Raw genomic sequence first — 18571 nt, 5'->3', positions numbered from 1 at the left:
AGTTCAAATTGCAAGACAATTCATCATGCGCCTTTTTTGTTAATCTACACACAAATACACACACACAAAGATTGCATAGTCAGGACAGTATGTAGGCCTACCGCTAGCATACAATTACTATTCAGCCAACATGCCGGCTGTCTGGCTGAGCTTTGCACGCATGAAACCACTGTAGCTAGCTGTGCGCGAGCAGACTATTCAGACTCAGGGAGCTGCGATACGAAATGTTACTGCTAAGAAATCTTCCCCAGAACTTTGCAAATCTACGTCAAAGTCACATTTTACACCAATGAAATGCCCTTCTACAGTTCATATTACTGAAACCTGGGGCGGTATTCTGAACATTGTCTTTTCTCCATATTTTATCTTATCTCAGAGATATGACAAAATCGGTATTCTGGTGGATGTCATAACTTTTGTCACAAAAATTGTCATAAATTTTGTCTCTTCTCTTTAGCGCGCAGCAAAAATACGCGGCTTTAAATGCGCGTAATCCTTTTATACAAGCAAAAGATACGACAAAAGTTATGACAGGGGGGTAGCAGTCATAAATTTTGTCATATCTTTTAGTACCAAATATCCCGATATCCTGCCGACTGAATGTCAAGCAAACAATTATATTAATTAGATTAGATTGTGGTATTAGTTTCACTCTCTCTTCCATGACAATTTTCAAAATTATTTTTTCATGCTACAATTAGTTAGGCCTTACATATTTATTCCTCCTTTTTTTCTCTGTTTTCCCTACTTTTATACTTCTCCTCTAAAATTCTTCACAGCTCCCTGTCTCTCTTTGTAATTTAGCGCATCAATATACGAGTAGTTGCGCGATGCCAGCAACTGTTTTGGGGATACGCCCTACTTGCCACAGGGCTTTCCTATTGGCTAGAAGGGCTCCAACTGGGAACTAACGATGATTTTGATTGGTTTGCTTCCGAAAAGATGGGTGGAAACTTTGAGAGATATGACAGGGAAAAGACAATGTTCAGAATACCGATTTGTGACAATCATAGCGGTGTCACATCTCGGAGAGAAATGACAAAATTTATGACAAAAGTTATGACAGAGTTACAGAATACCACCCCTGATTATTTGCAAGCATTAATAGGAGGAATTATGACCTCTCTTATGACTCAAAAAGACCGATTTCCAAATGCATTAATACACATAAAACACATAGGTGAGTACATCACAGTCCCATATGTGCATTTGTATGTATGTTGATATTTGGTTTATTTCGAAGCTGTGTCTCTTCTAGCCAGCCAAAAATAAATAGGCAGCTTCTTTCTTTCTTTCTTGTTTATAAATGACTTCTTAAACCACTATTAAGGAAGTAAATACTTTGGGAAGGCATTTCATTGATACAAAATGTGAATTTTTTCATCATTTTGTCAAATATAGGGAAGGAATTTTCTCACTTTTTTTTCCAGATAACTTTTGCCATTTCCTTATTTTTTCTTTCATTTTTTTAGTGATTAAATCATTTATACCCCTTCCCATTGAACATGTTTCTACTGAATTATAATAATAATTTTTCCCATTTTTGTCTCACCTGCGAAGCAAAGTGAGACTATAGGCGCCGCTTTTCCGACGGCGGCGGCGGCGGCGTCAACATCAAATCTTAACCTGAGGTTAAGTTTTTGAAATGACGTCATAACTTAGAAAGTATATGGACCTAGTTAATAAAACGTGGCCATAAGGTTAATCAAGTATTACTGAACATCCTATTAGAGTTTCATGTCACATGACCAAGGTCAAAGGTCATTTAGGGTCAATGAACTTAGACCATGTTGGAGGAATCAACATCGAAATCTTAACCTGAGGTTAAGTTTTTGAAATGTCATCATAACTTAGAAAATATATGGACCTAGTTCATGAAACTTGGACATAAGCTTAATCAAGTATCACTAAACATCCTGCATGAGTTTCACGTCACAAGACCAAGGTCAAAGGTCATTTAGGGTCAATGAACTTTGGCCGAATTGGGGATATCTGTTGAATTCCCATCATAACTTTGAAAGTTTATGGATCTGATTCATGAAACTTAGACATAATAGTAATCATGCATCACTGAAAATTTTGTGCAAGTTTCAGGTCTCATGATTAAGGTCAAAGGTCATTTAGGGTCAATGAACTTTGGCCGAATCGGGGGTTTCTGTTGAATTACCATCATAACTTTGAAAGTTTATTGGTCTAGTTCATTAAACTTGGACATTAGAGTAATCAAGTATCACTGAACATCCTGTGCGTGTTTCAGGTCACATGACCAAGGTCAAAGGTCAATGAACTTTGGCCGAATTAGGTGTATCTGTTGAATTACTCATAACTTTGAAAGTTTATGGATCTGATTCATGAAACTTGTACATAAGAGTAATCAAGTATCACTGAACATCCTGTTCGAGTTTCAGGTCACATGATCAAGGTCAAAGGTCATGTAAGGTCAATGAACTTTGGCCATGTTGGGTTTTTTTGTTGAATAACCATCATATCTCTCTAAGTTTATTGGTCTAGTTCATAAAAAGTGGACATAAGAGTAACCATGTATCACTGAACATCTTGTGCGAGTTAGAGTAGTGTTCAAAGTCAGCACTGCTGCTATATTGAACCGCGTGATGCAGGTGAGACGGCCAGAGGCATTCCACTTGTTGATAATTTTGTGCTTATTCATTTTTCTTAAATTTCTTTTGTTTTTTTCTCTTTTTTTTTCCTGTTCTTTGTTTTTTCTTTCTTCATTTTTTCTTGTTTTATTTCACTTATTCATTTTTTTCATTTTTTTTCTTTTTTCGATATAGTGTACTATTCTAAAAATTATTTTTTGTTTATTTCCCCCCTTTTACACATTGTTCTAATTGTGCATCATATTTTTCTGTGATTTTCTCCTGCTATAATACGCTGGAAAAGAGAAAATAAACTGGATTTGGGGCCTGCATAATCTAGGTTTTACGATCAAAAAGGAAAAAAGGAAAAATCATTGTTTTGTGAATCTATCTGAGTTTGCTATATGCACTATTTATTTACTTTACCATTATGAGTGTGTGTGTCTATATGGAGATTAAAAGTCAACACAACCTGGAAACAATACAATTCTTTTATTCTCTTGCAATCATTTCATATTTACAATGATAGAACAATTTATATTACCACGAAATAAGCAAAGTAAAATAACAGCAAGCACGATTTACATACAATATGTGCAAAGAATAGTGGTATGTGTTAGTGACTGCAGAATAATTCAGTTTGTTTTATTCATTTTTAATTAATGTTTTTCTTTATATTTTTCGGGCCACCAAACTTTTCTAATGGGCCACCAAAAAAAATTATTTGAATGTTTTGGTGGCCCGAATGGGCCACCACCAAAAAAAGTTAATGTGGAGCCTTGCATAAAGTCTTTTGTCTTTTACATAGGACTGTACTATATATGTACTTAGTTGAGAGCTTTTCTCTTATGACCAAAAATGCTATTCAAAATTGTAGAGCAAAATTCCCTGGATATCGATCAATTTTTGCGATCGCTTCCAAGTGGGATGTTTTTCTTTTATTCTCTTGGTATTGTTGCATTGGGCTACTACATGTTATAGTATATATAAATTTTGAAGAAATGGATTTTTCATCTTGAGTACACCAATCTGAAGTATTATTTAAAATTTAATGAAAATTTACATGGATATTGACCGGGTAAAAGAGGTTTAAACTACATGTACATGTAGGTCCTAAACTCAATGTTGTGATCTTGTAAGGTGTTAAAATGACCCAATTCCCTTGATTGCATAGTTCTTAAGAACTTTCCATTGGGTGAACTTCAAAGCTTGATGGCAAAATATCAAGCGAATTAACCCATGTTTTTTTTTTTTTTAATGCATATTTTGGAATTAAGGTACTAAAGTAACTATTTTATGCAATATTTGGGGCTTTCATTTGAACTGTGGAACATCTTTATAAAAAACAGAATGCTAATTGTGGTCAAAATGTTAATTCTGTAATTTCAAACAAATATCAACAAAAAATTGCCAAAAACATGATTCTATGTATTTTATTATTTTGTCAATTTCTTATGTTTTTGTTTATTCAATGATATTCATTCATGGTTGGGACTGTGTGTGTGATTAAAAACAGCATAAAATACATCCATTTAAACCTGCAAAAAGTAGAAATGATGTAGGAGTTTTGGTTGAGAGGACAATTGTGCATCGACTTTGTACATGAAAACACATTTTTGAGCAATTTTGGGTGAGATTTATGCACTTCTACGCAAAATGGTGTGTGATATACCATGTGATTCAATGAAAAAAAAGACTTGACAGCTCACAAATCCCCAATTTAAGGAAAACGTGTCACACTCGTAATCAGTATATTTGGCCGTATACGACTTTTATACATGTATATTATCAATTCTCAAGTTAATTTCATTGAAAAGGGGTTTGCAAATAGGTTTACTACTAACCCATGTAGGATTATGACCTCATAGGCATCTGCATGTAGATTCATTTATTGTAGCCATACCTTACTTTGGCGCAAATCAAAATTTACATCACCATACAGTACCTCCTGATTATCCAGGCGTTAGCGCATGCATTGCCACATAAATATGGTATCAAATTATTTGACATATTTTTTCCTTAGGGATTGGTTATTTTTGAGTTGTAATTTTTTTTTTTTTACTCACATGGTAAAATTGCTTACCCAGGCATTGCAAATTTGGTCTGAAAAGATGCTCAGGTCGTGAAGTATAAAGTTGCAAACATTCAGTCAAAAACAGCTGTGTGGTGGTATAGTCACCAGACTCCTCCCTACATGTAGATGCATGCTTCAGGGCGATTATTCTTTCGATAGTCGCCCCAAGATCTGTTCCAAACAATATGGCAGAAGGATGATATTTGCTTTTACTGCACAAGTACTTTTTTGTCTCGCCTGCATAGCGGAGTGAAACTATAGGCGTGACTTTGTATATTTCGGTAGGCTCTGAGTCAAAAAGTTTATTAAACCGACGTTTAAACGACCGTTAAGTACACGTAACCCAAACAAATGTTTACAAATTTTGATAAATGTTTTAACTGTTTGAGAAAAAGTGGTCGTCCAGAATACCTTAAACTGATGAAAAAAAATCCCTTAATTCATATCACACTGATTTGAAATGAATTCAGATATTTCTGTCCAAAAAGACATATTAACATTTTCAAGTCTAAATCTAATGTCTACAATACACAAATTCGAGCATGTGGGACATTTATAAAAGTTGCCTGGTTTCTTCTTTTGATCGCTTTACTTACATTCTGTCATGCATGAAAATGTGGATAAATTTGATTATCGGTACCAGTCAATATTTTCATATTTTGTGTAATACTAGTAGCTGATGAAGATGTGAATCTTCTGTCTTTCTGGACTGAAATGTTACATTGTTTCACATCATTTTCCATTCAAATTAGAATTATTTATTATAAAATATACATTCTGGCCCGTATTCTGATGGCTCATTTGGTTCTCAAATCATTCATAATTGTCCAGGAAGTATAGATGAATGATTGTCTTCACCATCGATGAATCAGAAAAGAGCACAGTAAACATAAGAAACATACAACTTACAAAAAATTTTGATACTTCTGGCTTGCCATTTATACTTAAGCCACAACTTTAAACCTAAGCTTAAGTTAAACCTGCTATCAGAATACGGGCCTCTAAGTTCATGTCAAAACAGTATGATATGAATTATGAATTTGGAAATATTTTGTCAAATCTTTTTTGAACTACCCCCCCCCCCCATTTGCGCAAAAGGCTCAACCGCCGGTTTATTTATAATGCTTGAATGTTTTTTTTAAGTAAATGTAATGACTTCTGCCTTATTTTCGGCCAACTCCTATTTTATGAAGGATGTATCATATTTTGTTGTGGTTTATAACAAACAAGTATAGGCCTGTGTTTGATGTACATGTCTATATGTACATGTAGTATTGTATGCCAGTTGGGTATAGACGATTTCAAAGTGAGTTCAGAATTCAATGAAATGACCACACAAGTGTCTATAAAAAAATAGGTACTAAAGGGTTCTGGAAGAAATGATGTAATTGATGAGAGCTGTGCTTGACAATCCACCCAAATATTTGGTCTTTTTTTTCAAGCAATTATAATAAACTGTCCCATGTGTGATTATCCGTGTTGGTAATCTCCAGTGTGAATAACATGTAATCTATGATTTCACAAATTTTATGTAATTGCAGGCCTCTACAAAAATTTTATTCGTCACTTGCCCTGTTGGGCAAGTGATGAAAAAATTTGCTTGCCCGATAGAAAAAACTGCTTGCCCAATTTTTTAAATAATTTTTTCATTATGACGGCACTACTCTTATTTTTATTAAGGTATACTAAATAACAATTGAGAATCGTGTCCAGTATAAAAGAACACACATTGAAAAGGATATATTTTCAGCAACGTAGGCCTGAGTCTTTACATTTATTTTGGAGAAAAAAATCAATATTTTATGGCTATTTAAGGTTTTAAAAAACCCTTCAACAAAAGTTGCTAAAATTTCATATTTTGCATCTTTAAATCCATGAAATGGCTACCTGCGTAACATATTTCCTTAGAATTGCTTTCATTTACTGTAGTTGGAAACTATAAAGAAAGCCAGTGAAAAATGTTCAGCTCTTTATTGACTCGGAAAAAATTATTTTATCATCAAAAGTGGAGTGGCTAAAATTTCACATTTTGCATCTTTAAATCCATGAAATGGTCATTTATTTTCCATATTTCCTTGATTAAAAAAAAAATTATTTGGAAACCATCAAGTCTTCATCATTTTATGATGTTCCACTCGGTCAATAATTTTATCTACATGTTTTCACATTCTACTTTTTTTCTATTTTGAGGAATACCTGTTCACTTATTAATGAATTATTAGTAACATTGTTTAATATTGTATGATTTTTAAGTAATTTTTTTCACTATGCTTAGAATCTTGGGTGTGTGTGTGTGTTTGTGTGGGTGTGACTGTGACTGTGAGTTGAACTTTGATATAAATGAATTCAATATCTAATTTCTACTTCGCCTATTCCAGTACAATAACCTGTACTCGGCCATGTAATAAAGGCCCACATACCCTAACTTTTCCTGAAGTTCTTTGAAAACGCAGACTTCTACGAAAATTGCATTTCTCTATGGGGGAGTCTAAATTTGGTGAGAATGTATTCATTAATAACTTAAATATACATGACAATGAAGAAATCATCAAACTTTATTGGAAGTTTTGAATAATATACCCGAAATGTAAACTCTGAAACAGAAAATCACCATCATTGAGGCCTTTACTGAGCGAATTGTCCCCCAGAGCTCTGGCAGAGAGACAGAGCTCAGACTGGCTAGCTAGTATGCGCACGTGCGTGAGCCTCCCGCCGGCCTTGTAAAATAGATGGAGCTTTGTTTGATGATTTATCGTCTGATATTTACCTCATCCCCTCAAAAAGGGAAACAAATGAATTTTAAGTTATAATTAACAAATACGGCAAGTTATTTTGGATGTTAATAGGCCGTTTTGAAAAGCAAAGCCGAATGACATGACAACTCACCAATGCGAGGTTACTAGACTCTGTGATTTATTTCCTGTGTAATTCTAATTATTTTATCACAGAATTGTGATATGGGAAGGGGAAAATGTGCATTAGAAATTGCACATGGTGGTAGTCATAATGGACCCCTATACTACATTCAACTGTTTCCCGGCCATTGCGTTGATTTTTTTCATACCTGGTACCATGTATGGAAATACGTGGTACAGAAAAAATAACGCAATTTCGGAATTTGAAACTGCGCTACTCGCTATTTTTAAGGCTGATTCATGATTTTGAGTGTGGATTTTGGATGATTTATGGAAAAACAAGGTACGGTACAGAAAAAAAAGACGCAACAACCACTTGCCCGATTGGGCAATTGACTTTGAGAGGTGCTTGCCCGCACGTCATTTCACTTGCCCCGGGCAAGCGGGCAAGCGGATTTGTCGCGCCCTGTAATTGTATAAAAGTACAAAAACTGCAAAAAAAATGTATTTGTACAAGATAAACATCTACGATGATATTGTGACAATTAAACTTGGTTTTACTGACTTTCTCACGAAATCAGTTTACAGAACTTTCATTTTTATTTTAAGATAAATGAAGTACTTGTAGTTGCAATAAACATTGATATCATGATTTCATTAATTGCATGTGTTCATGATCTGCAGCTGGTGCAGCTCTGATAATTCTGTTTGGACGCATTCTATCCTGTGAGGGAAGGTGCTACATGTATGAGATTATGTCACATGTACATGAACCTATGATCTACAAAAACATAGACCACATTGTACATGAAGTTCATGTTTTCGCTGCTGTATGTTGCACATTGTTCAATACATTTCAATGAACTCATTGTCTTGATTTTCATCTTTGGATCTCACCCAATGATTGAATTCTTGACAAAGATCTTTATGCCATAACTTGTAGGCTGTAATGCAGCTGGCTTGCATTGCCATAAGTTTTCAAGTTAAACATCAAATTGTGTTGATGATCACAAACGTTGGACAGAATCCAACAAAATGACTATCCAAATGTAATATAATACAATCAAATGATAAAAATATCTTTTTCTACATTCTTCACAGCTTTGTTGTCTTTTGTTTACCTTTGATCGTTAGACTCACCTTCTTTCGAATTTTCATTTTCTCTTCTGCAGGTGAACACAGGATTACATGTGAGTGACTGACTGAAAGGTGAAAGACGTGTGCCAACACATAAAATACAATATGCCAAGCAGTCATAAGAATCGGGGTGGAAGCCCCAGTTATTATCATGAACACAGAGATAGCCCTAGCAAGAGGAAACATAGCAAGTCCTCAAAGTCTGGACGACACAAAAGTAAACGCTCGCGGGACAAGGTCAAGGAACAAGTTGTTAAACCTTTGGTAGAGTATGACGATATTAGTAGTGAGGACTATTCTTTAAGCCCCGTACCTTCTCCGCCACCGCAGAAGAGTAGACCGTCCCCTGACCCTCCGAAGAAACGGAGACATGTGTCCCCAGCAACGGCGATTAAAAATTATGCGACTCAACAAGGGAGGGATTCTCCGCATTCTTCAAACTCTAGGAGTTCTTCCTCAAGAAGGCCGCCCTCCCCTGAACCTTACCCTGTGTCGCAAAAGAGTTACTCATCTTCCAGACATGGAAGATCCAATGAAGCCTCTAGGCCAAGGGCTTATCAAAGCTCTCCCCCTCCTCCAACCAGATACCACAGTCCACCACCCAGGTACTCGGCATCTCCTAAGCGATCTAAACAATCAAAGAGTAAGCAAAAGTATAGGAAATCGCCTATGAGAAGCAGGAAGAACAGAAGTCCAAGTCCGGACTATTACCAGATGTCCAGGCAAAGCAACAAGTCAAGAAGTAGAAGTCCCTCCTACAGGTAAGTCAATGCAAGGCCAGCTTTACCCATCTTTGGAGGTCAAACTTTAATATGTACATGCTTTTTCAGTTATCAGATTGCAAAATATTTGCAAATATTTATTGTAATGATCTTGCTAACAGTTGTTTACATTTAGCCACATAACAGTTTTCTTAAAACAATTAAAACCATGATCCTTTGGCATTTTTGCATATGAAATGAGTGAGGAGTTGCTAGAAGAGAAATGTGTTGAGCTATGTTGTATGCACTTCAGCAATTATTTTGTGCTCAGACAAATAGAGGAAGATGTGTAAGAAAACGGCATTTGAGAAAGTAGAATACAATGTTAACCAAACATGTATGAAATGGCTATCCTGTCAGGAGAACAAATGATTATTTATGTTATATCTTGTGTCTAACATGGCATTCTCTCCTGAACTAACAAAAGCAAATCTAAAACTAAAAGCAGGAAGAGGCATCAGAAGGTATCCCGGTCTCCCAGTGGCAGTCCTTACCGAAGACCTAAACACACTCCGTCCAGATCCCCTTCACCTCCGCCTTATCGTAGCAAGAAACGGGCACGGAGCCCTTCACTTGATTTTCCTGCTACCAAGTATCATTCTTCCATTGGAGGAGAAGTCCTCAAATACAGGAAGAAAAATATTCAGGCTGTGAAGACCAAGGAAGTTAAACAGGAGAAGGAACCTTCTCCAGAACCAATGCCAGAACCTGTCAAGGTCAAAATGCCAAAGCCAGAAAGCCCAATGATTTTTACAATTAAAAATGACCTGAAGGAGAAGGAAACTGCCTCACCTCAGCGGACAGTTGTGGAATTGCCAGATAGAGGCCTTGTTATAAAGAAAGAAATAAAACCAGTTGTGCCGTCTCCTGTCCCAGCACCTGAACCTGAACCAAAAAGATCCTCTCCTCCCCCAAGGCAAGCTCCAGCAAAACCACCTTTGCCCCTCCCGCCTACGATAGATGCAGTGGACAGTCCTATGAGAGTGGTGAAAGATAAAGGTGATGTTGCAGAGCGGATGCGAAATCTATCCAGGGATCGAGCAAGATCAAGGACATCAATATCAGATCTTCCACTCCCTCCGATGGCTCCAACTCCTGAAGAATCGCCAGTGGACACTCCATCACCTCAGACGCAGCCACGGTCAAAGACTAAGGAGAAGGAGGCGAAAGAATCTAAGGTTGACCTTGGGAAGCGGGAGATGATCAGACAGCGGAGGGCAAAGTTAGCTGGAAGCTCCTTGGATTGGGGAGAGAGGTGTGTTGATGTCTTCGAGATCATCAACCAGATTGGAGAAGGAACCTATGGCCAAGTGTATAAGGCTCGGGACAAAGATACAGGTGAGACGGGGTGTTGTCTTTAATCAATGTCAAGGAAACAAAACATAATGCATGTAATATACAGCTCTAGCAATAAAAGGTAAATGCGCATTATTTATCTAAACTTTCTTGGCTTTTGTAGGATGATATGTCCACATGAATGGGGTGTCAAAATGAACATATCCAGTTGCACGTAAGGTCGTGCATAAAATCATTTGTTAATTTATGAGCAGCTTTATGAAACACAACCTTAATCTTGCAAAATCAATAAAATACCTGTATTATTTTTGCATGATTACAAGCCTTTATCATTTTCTCATGAAGGATATTTCTTCATAGTTCATTAATGAATGAAAGGCTAATTTCTTTTTTTATATACTGTCCCAGGGTATACTTTACTAACTGCTTTTTCCATCGTTCTTTGTCCCTCATCTCCTCTTGTCCACAGGTGAACTGGTAGCTTTGAAAAAGGTGAGGACAGACAATGAGAAAGAGGGCTTTCCAATCACAGCCGTCAGAGAGATTAAGATCCTAAGGCAGTTGAACCATGACAGTGTAGTCAGGCTCCATGAGATTGTCACGGATAAACAGGATGCACTTGACTTTAAAAAGGACAAAGGTGAGTTTGTGTTTTAAGCCAGGGCATGTTTCACAAAGATTTAAATCTGACCAATAAAAAATCGCATTTAGATATCAGAGGAAAGCTCTAAATAAGCCACTACCACATTTACCTGCTGCAACCTGTTTGATTTGTGGTCTTGTTTAATAAGAAGAGATTTGAATTGGATGGTTTTCAAATTTTGGTTGCATGGTGATTGCTCTAGAATAAGTTATGACAAAAAAATTATGCTGAATCGGATATCTATTCCTAAGACTTCTATTTTCATCGGGCTCTGTCATCTGATTTTACTAAAATAATGACATTTCATTAATGATCTGAACAGGAGCCTTCTATCTGGTATTTGAGTACATGGACCATGATCTGATGGGACTACTAGAATCAGGACTTGTGAACTTCAGCGAGGAACATGTCCGTAGCTTCATGAAGCAACTTCTTGATGGCCTGAACTACTGTCACAAGAGGAACTTCCTGCACAGAGATATTAAATGTTCTAATATCTTACTGAATAACAAGGTAATTCATACAGAGTGTTGTGAAGTATATAGGCCCCTGTTCTGAACTCTGGTTTTGATTTAAACTCTTCGCTCGGGTAATGGTTCCAGTATGAAATGCCAGTTGTGGCACAGGACACAAGACAGTACAGGATCAAGTTATCAGCTGATTTGACACTCAAATTCATCCATAAGTGTCTTTGAATGGACAACTAAAATAGCTTTCTTTGAGCAAAGAGAACTGAAAACACAAGAAACATACAAAGAAATATTGTTGACAATTTCAACTTCCCACAATTTTAGCACGAGTTAGACCATATTAAAAAAGTTTCACTGGACTTCAGAAAACAATCCCATGGTATCTGGGCATCTCCCCATATGATATTACAAGACTTTTGCTCCTTTCACACCCTTCCACTTCAACATGTTGAACACTCGAGTCATTGTAAAAGAGCAGTACCAGTTTATTGTAGTTCTACAGGTTCTTTTATGCTCAGGCACTACAAATAAGTTTGCATGGTATCTAATCACTAAACATCCTGGTATGTATTCTGAAGTCTGGTTTGAATTAAACCTTGGTTTAAAGTTGTGGTTTAACTATGGAGAGCCAATTGGGGGCACAAATCCCTAACAATACACATCCAATTTATTAACTCAAATGAAACTCAAATTATCTGGGAATGATAACTGAAGTATATTCAGATATTTTTGTCCAGTATGAAATCAAAAGGAAACAAAATGATAAATATAAGAAATATACAATATGAAAAGAATGGTTGAATTCTTTGTTTCCCATAATTTTAGCACAAAGATAGACCATGGTCTGAGTTAAACCTGACTTCAGAATATGTGCCCCTGTCTGTTGAAAGCCTTGAATAGAAGGATTAAGTTACTTTGCATGAACTTGATCAAGGCATGATGACTCATGTAGGGCCATTATCTTGTCATCTCCCCCTACATGGATTTGTTGTTGACTTGAGGTTAATGTACATGTAGGTCCCCTCAAGCAGAGTTCATGTTACCTGAATAATTCTATTAAAAGAAGCCCCATGAGCAGAATTATAACACTGTAACAAAGAAGCTGTATGCACTGTATGGCAAGTTCCCCCAAGTCTGCGCAGTCCCCCTTGTCTGTGCACACGCTTATCTGCGCGATTCTAATAAAAGAAGATACGCAACGAACACAAACTTTACACGTGCAACATATAGACAGATATTCATTAAAAAATCCGACTCAAAATGTTGGAAAAATAATGAATTTTGGTCATTCCATGTGACGGCCTCAAATATACCGCCCTTCTCATCAAAATATCCGAATCGTGTGCAAAGTGAATAGGTGCTTAGACATGGGGTACCAATTTTTTTCAATCTGAAAATGACTGCCCTAGGTTTTTTTTCCAAGGAAATCCTATATTTCAAATTTGTATGAGATATTTCGTACACTTAAGGGACATTATTAAAGGAAATATTTTGTGAAATAAAACAAAATTCATGTTAAATCTTAAACTCCAATCGTTAGGTGCGCAGAATTGGGGACCACCATCATACATGAAAAATAATAATTTGATGTAATGACTTTGTCTGCTTACATCTACCAGAGATGTATGACACACAAAAAAACTGCTGTAAAGAATAAATTTTATTGACAAAGTGTTAATAAAACGAGCATTATAGGGTATGATATGACATACCTACTGGAGTAGAGGATCATGTTCCTTCCCCAATAATGGATATATTAGCATGGTTGTTTAGAAAAAAGATTTACCCGAAAATATTCAGATGGTTTGAAGTATTTTTCTGTGGGAATACAATACCCTGTAAACACATGGTGTAAAGAATCAACTGACACTTATTTTAGATTTTTCCAAAAATGACCACTAACATTAATCTGCTATTTTAAAACACAATATTCTACGAATAGAAAGAACAGTGAGGGGGGGGAAGCAAAGTCTCAAGTTTGAAATGTGTATTTTTATTTTGCCAATCTTTGCATTTTTCACTCCATTGCAATTGACCCACCGAATGCTCTAGGTAGTGAATTGAATGAAATGAATGAATTTGTATTTGTGTCTTTTTATTCAAGATGCATCATTCATTGAATTTCTCCTACTTTTTTTTCTGACAGGGCCATATCAAGCTGGCTGACTTTGGTTTAGCAAGATTGTACCATGCTGATGACAAGACCAGGCCTTACACCAACAAAGTCATCACCCTCTGGTACCGGCCACCAGAACTCCTGCTCGGAGAAGAGCGTTATGGTCCAGCAGTAGACGTCTGGAGCTGCGGCTGTATCCTGGGGGAGCTCTTCACACAAAGACCCATTTTCCAGGCCAACCAGGAGTTGGCCCAGCTGGAGCTGATCAGCAGGATCTGTGGCACACCTACCCCAGCAGTCTGGCCGGAAGTCATTCGCTTACCCCTCTTCAACACCATGAAGCCCAAGAAGATGTATAACCGTAGGCTCAGAGAAGAATTCTCCTTGTAAGTTTACTTATTTAGCAATACCTCTTGTTCAGAAAGTATTGAAATTCTTTTTTTTATGCGTTTTTTTTTTTTTTTCAAATGCATTTTTTATTATCTTTAAACTTTAAGAGTTTTTGGTAGGATTTGATCTTAACCCTTTCTCGGCCCGGGGGCTCGGAGCCCCCCCCCTCCCCCAGAGTCGCGCAATATTTTCGGCACGCAAATTTTTTTTTACCGCGCCGCTCACTTACTTTTAAATTTCAAGTCTTGCGCAACTTTTGAGACCAATTTTGCGTCACCCAGGTACGTGGTTCCGAAATCACGCAACATTATGTAAGTGTATGCCAGACCAAAAATTGCTCAAAAACGTGATTTTGTGTACAAAGTCAATGCAAATTGTGTTTTTCAACCAATGTCGAGACAACTTCCAATTACTTTGTCTATGTAATATATTTAGGAGTGAAGATCTTATCAACCTTTAGGGGTTACAAGTTCAAAGGTAAAAGGGGTTATCACATGTGTGAAATAAGTTGTATAGTTTTCTATTATTTCTATGGATATGATCTGTTTTCTTTCAACCCAAGGTTACCCAAAGATGCCCTTGATCTATTAGATGGAATGTTGACCCTTGACCCTGATAAGAGAACCACTGCTGAAGATGCGCTGAACTGTATCTGGCTGCAGGCTATCAACCCAGGAAAACTGACCCAGCCAGAGTAAGTTCTTTGTTATGTACACCCCACCACAGTTGATATAATTGTAATTATGTTACACGGTTTTGAGTTTAAAACCGGAGTTAGATTTTAATATTCATTCAGAACTCATCGTGTTAATACAGACTTATATATCCATGGGATTTCAGTTAAGTTGGACTTATCATGACTTTATGAAATAGACCCAAGAAGGTAGACGGTATGAAATGTGCTTTGAAGCAGACACCACAGAAGATCAGTGTGTAAACCAAGATAATTTTACTAATCTACAAAAACAAGATATTTTCATTTAACATATCTGTAAACTTAGAATGTGATACTTTGGATGAAAGGGGGAAGAGTTTAAAATTCTTTGTCCATGCCGTTTTGTATTGTACTTGTTAATGTATTTCATATCTTGACTGGTTCTACACCTTGATTCACTGTATCTTCCAGCTTGCCACATTGGCAGGATTGCCATGAACTGTGGAGTAAGCGCAGACGGCGACAGGAAAGGCAGCAACAGCAGCAGGCAGCTGCTCAGAATCGAGCAGGCAATGGGACAGAGCAAAGCCACTCTAAATCCAGTCGCAAAGAGCCCCTGCCTCCTGCAGTAACCGAGGAAGAAGCTACTCATATACCTGGACTAGGGTCAGAAGAGTCGGGTAGCTCAAAGAGAGGAAGCAGAGCCCCAAGTCGGTCCAACACACCCCAAGCCTGCAAAGAGAGTAAGGATCCTTCGGGAGATGGAGGGAAAGGGTCAGGAGAAAAGAAGCTTGCCAAGTTGATAAACCTGCTTCAGGCTCAGCCCCAGCTGGATGTCAACAAACTCGCAGAAACCCTCAATGTGCAAGTTGATGCCTCCACAATCAAGCTCTTGGAGAACCTGAACATGCAGCTTTTAATTGCAGCACATGCAACCAAACAAAAGTCCAAAGAAGATGAGGCGAAGCCAGCACCGTTGCCTAATAAAGAAGTCACTACAGATTTGCTTGTCAAGGCCTTGGAAGGGTCCAAAGGATCAGGTGGTGCCCTGGAGCAGGTGTTTGGGACTTCATCATCGGAGCAGAAAAAGCATGCTAAGGAAATTGCAACCTCTCTTGCCCAATATGTCTCTGCCCTGTTTGGTAAACCAGTCAATCCTTCAAAAGGGGCATCTGACCCAGCCCCCTCTAGTGTCACGAGTCAGGGTAAAGGTTATGGAAATGCCCAACAAAGCACATCAATCATCACTCCACCCTCGGACTCCCGTAGCTCTTTTGCGGACAATTATGGCAATTCTCAGGGAGGAGAATCTTCCAGTATGTCATATTCAAGGGAAAACTCCAGACCAGATTTTGGTGTGTCGGATGACTCGCAACAGAGCTGGAAACCCCCAACTCCTCTGGGGCCACCACCAGAGTCACCAGAAGCGGAAGAGCAGGAGCAGCAACATGCAGAAGATACCAATTTGGTGACTCCCGGTGTAAAGGCTGCCTTGATGCAGATGATTGCTCAGCAGGGTTTATCTGAGCTGGGTATCGATCAGCAGCCTCTGGACCCTAACTTGCCCCCACCGCCAGAACCGGCCCTTCCACCCCCAGACAGTGCACCTCAGGATCCCTTCCTACCTCACTCAAAACCCATCTTTCCCAGTGGACAGTACTGCAAAGATGACCCATCCAAGGCATCAGGAAGTGGAGACAGAGGGAACTTGTTCCCTGCAGGGAAGAACAAGGGTAAAACTTGGGGTCCTCTTCCTTTCAATCGAGGGGGTGGTAGAGGAGGGTTCAAGGGATCACATCGAGGTAATAAGAAGGGTCCAGTAGGGCCAGGGACAGGATGGTCATGATGATTGTGAAAACAAGAGTTACTTTTATTTTTACAGTCTTCTTGTAGACAGCGAGAATATATCATGATTTAGGTATGATAACTGTCTTATTTAGATGTTCCCTTGATCTCTCGTTTTGTACTAGAAGGATCAGCTGATGAAAATTTTTTTAAAGTGTGACATGACATATTTATCAAAAGTGGATTTGTGCTTTCCTATGTTATAAATATATCTCAAAATCACCCAATGTAACTGATTATTTGCTACATGTGTCATAAGTTCTCATGTTTTGCACTACAAGATTTAAACAAACTAAATTACATGTAGCAGAAGCCCTCAACAGAAAAGAAAGTAGGATTGTATCAAGTTAAGTGAGCTTGACCTAATGAAACATGCGTAGTTGCCAATTGTATGTTATAGAGTATCGTAAACAAAGTTTTTTCAGAGAAATTATTCCTTCTATCAAGTTTTAGATATATGGCAAGACCACATGTTTTTAATTCCAGCTCCATTGGATTTGCCTTTTTATAAAATTGGCTATCGAAAATAAAATGGGCAGTACAGTGACCATTGTTTGAGATTATTTGACGATTATTCATTTGGAATGATAAGTCTCCCATATTTCTGCTGGCCATAATCAGTATTGTCCAGCCTTAGTAAAGAGGAAATGATTGCAATATTCTTGATGGGGAATAATGAAAATATAACGGGATAAATCAGAGATGATCTTGTTATTTCTTTCTACCCAAAATTCCTGTGAAAAAGGGACGGCACCTAATGGTAATAATAACTTTATCAGTAATTGCAGTTATCAAATTATAATTTAAGTTCCGTTTCATCCCATTAATTGAGAATGCATCCAATTTGAAGTGGTCAGGATGTTAAGTTTTTTGACAGAAATAGGAAGTTCATCCATTTCTATAAATAAATCTAATTTAAAAATAATCTAATTTCCAACACACTTTTTGATAACTTTCTACTTTAACTTTGTCTGCAAAAGGATCTATTCTAGGAAACTTTCTTATCAATTCTTGGCATCCCTAAAGGGGCTGTCATTACCAGAAATCTAGTCAGCACATGCCGGTGCCATGTTGCAAGCCATTCAATCCTATTTCTTGGTAACCTTAAATGAGAAACAAATTATCTGTTACAAAGAAGGTGTGATTCTTGATATTATGAGATGGATTAAATTACAACAGCTTAGCATATGCTGGCTAAATGCCCCATAACTTTTTAAAGATTTAACTTCATGTTTGTCACCTATCTTTTTTGGTTGGCAGACAAATTCTTATTTTTGTTCCTCATACAATAGATATATTTTTAGATAATAATCTGTTAGGATATTCATCCATAGCATTGCTCATCTAATGAAACAGAGACCGAATAGAAGAATCTTTATTGGCCGGCACCCCAGAGCAGATGTCTTGGTACAGAGAGAGAGACAGATCTTCATTTTGCATCACTACCTAGGCAGCTTTTAAATTGATATCTTTCTGAGGAGGGTGATTATATTTCAATCTGTTTAATATATTTACATGTGTAAGTTCTTGCATTTTACATAATTTCTAAATAGATTATGATAAAGATGTTATCGAGGTTTATTAGGCACTTTGCAACACAACTCTGTGTGACGTGATTATTTAGCCATGAACAAGTCCGTAATGCAGATGCATACTTAGCCCCCCCCCCCATTAAATATACCTGGTCTTGCCTTGGAAGAAAAAAAAATTGCAGGTAACATGACACAATTTT

At 37.4% G+C, this 18571-nt stretch overlaps 1 protein-coding gene across 2 annotated transcripts in view; it reads left to right on the top strand.

The window, feature by feature from the left end:
* LOC121426721 (cyclin-dependent kinase 12-like) overlaps positions 1-17570 on the top strand; it is a 31742-nt gene extending 14172 nt beyond the window's left edge. The window contains exons 2-8 of one of the 2 annotated variants that reach the window (XM_041623097.1): positions 8699-9424; positions 9870-10762; positions 11190-11360; positions 11686-11876; positions 13980-14335; positions 14902-15033; positions 15466-17570. In XM_041623097.1, the coding sequence (XP_041479031.1) occupies positions 8769-9424; positions 9870-10762; positions 11190-11360; positions 11686-11876; positions 13980-14335; positions 14902-15033; positions 15466-16840 (3774 nt within the window). In that variant the 5' untranslated portion in view covers positions 8699-8768 and the 3' untranslated portion in view covers positions 16841-17570. Of the gene's footprint in view, positions 1-8698; positions 9425-9851; positions 10763-11189; positions 11361-11685; positions 11877-13979; positions 14336-14901; positions 15034-15465 lie in introns of both variants that reach the window. The other variant, XM_041623096.1, reaches the window with a different exon arrangement.
* Positions 17571-18571: the final 1001 nt, after the last annotated feature.

Source organism: Lytechinus variegatus, chromosome 13 (genome assembly GCF_018143015.1).
Source record: "Lytechinus variegatus isolate NC3 chromosome 13, Lvar_3.0, whole genome shotgun sequence".
NCBI lineage: Eukaryota > Metazoa > Echinodermata > Echinoidea > Temnopleuroida > Toxopneustidae > Lytechinus > Lytechinus variegatus.
This window is presented reverse-complemented; position numbering and strand designations above follow the sequence as displayed.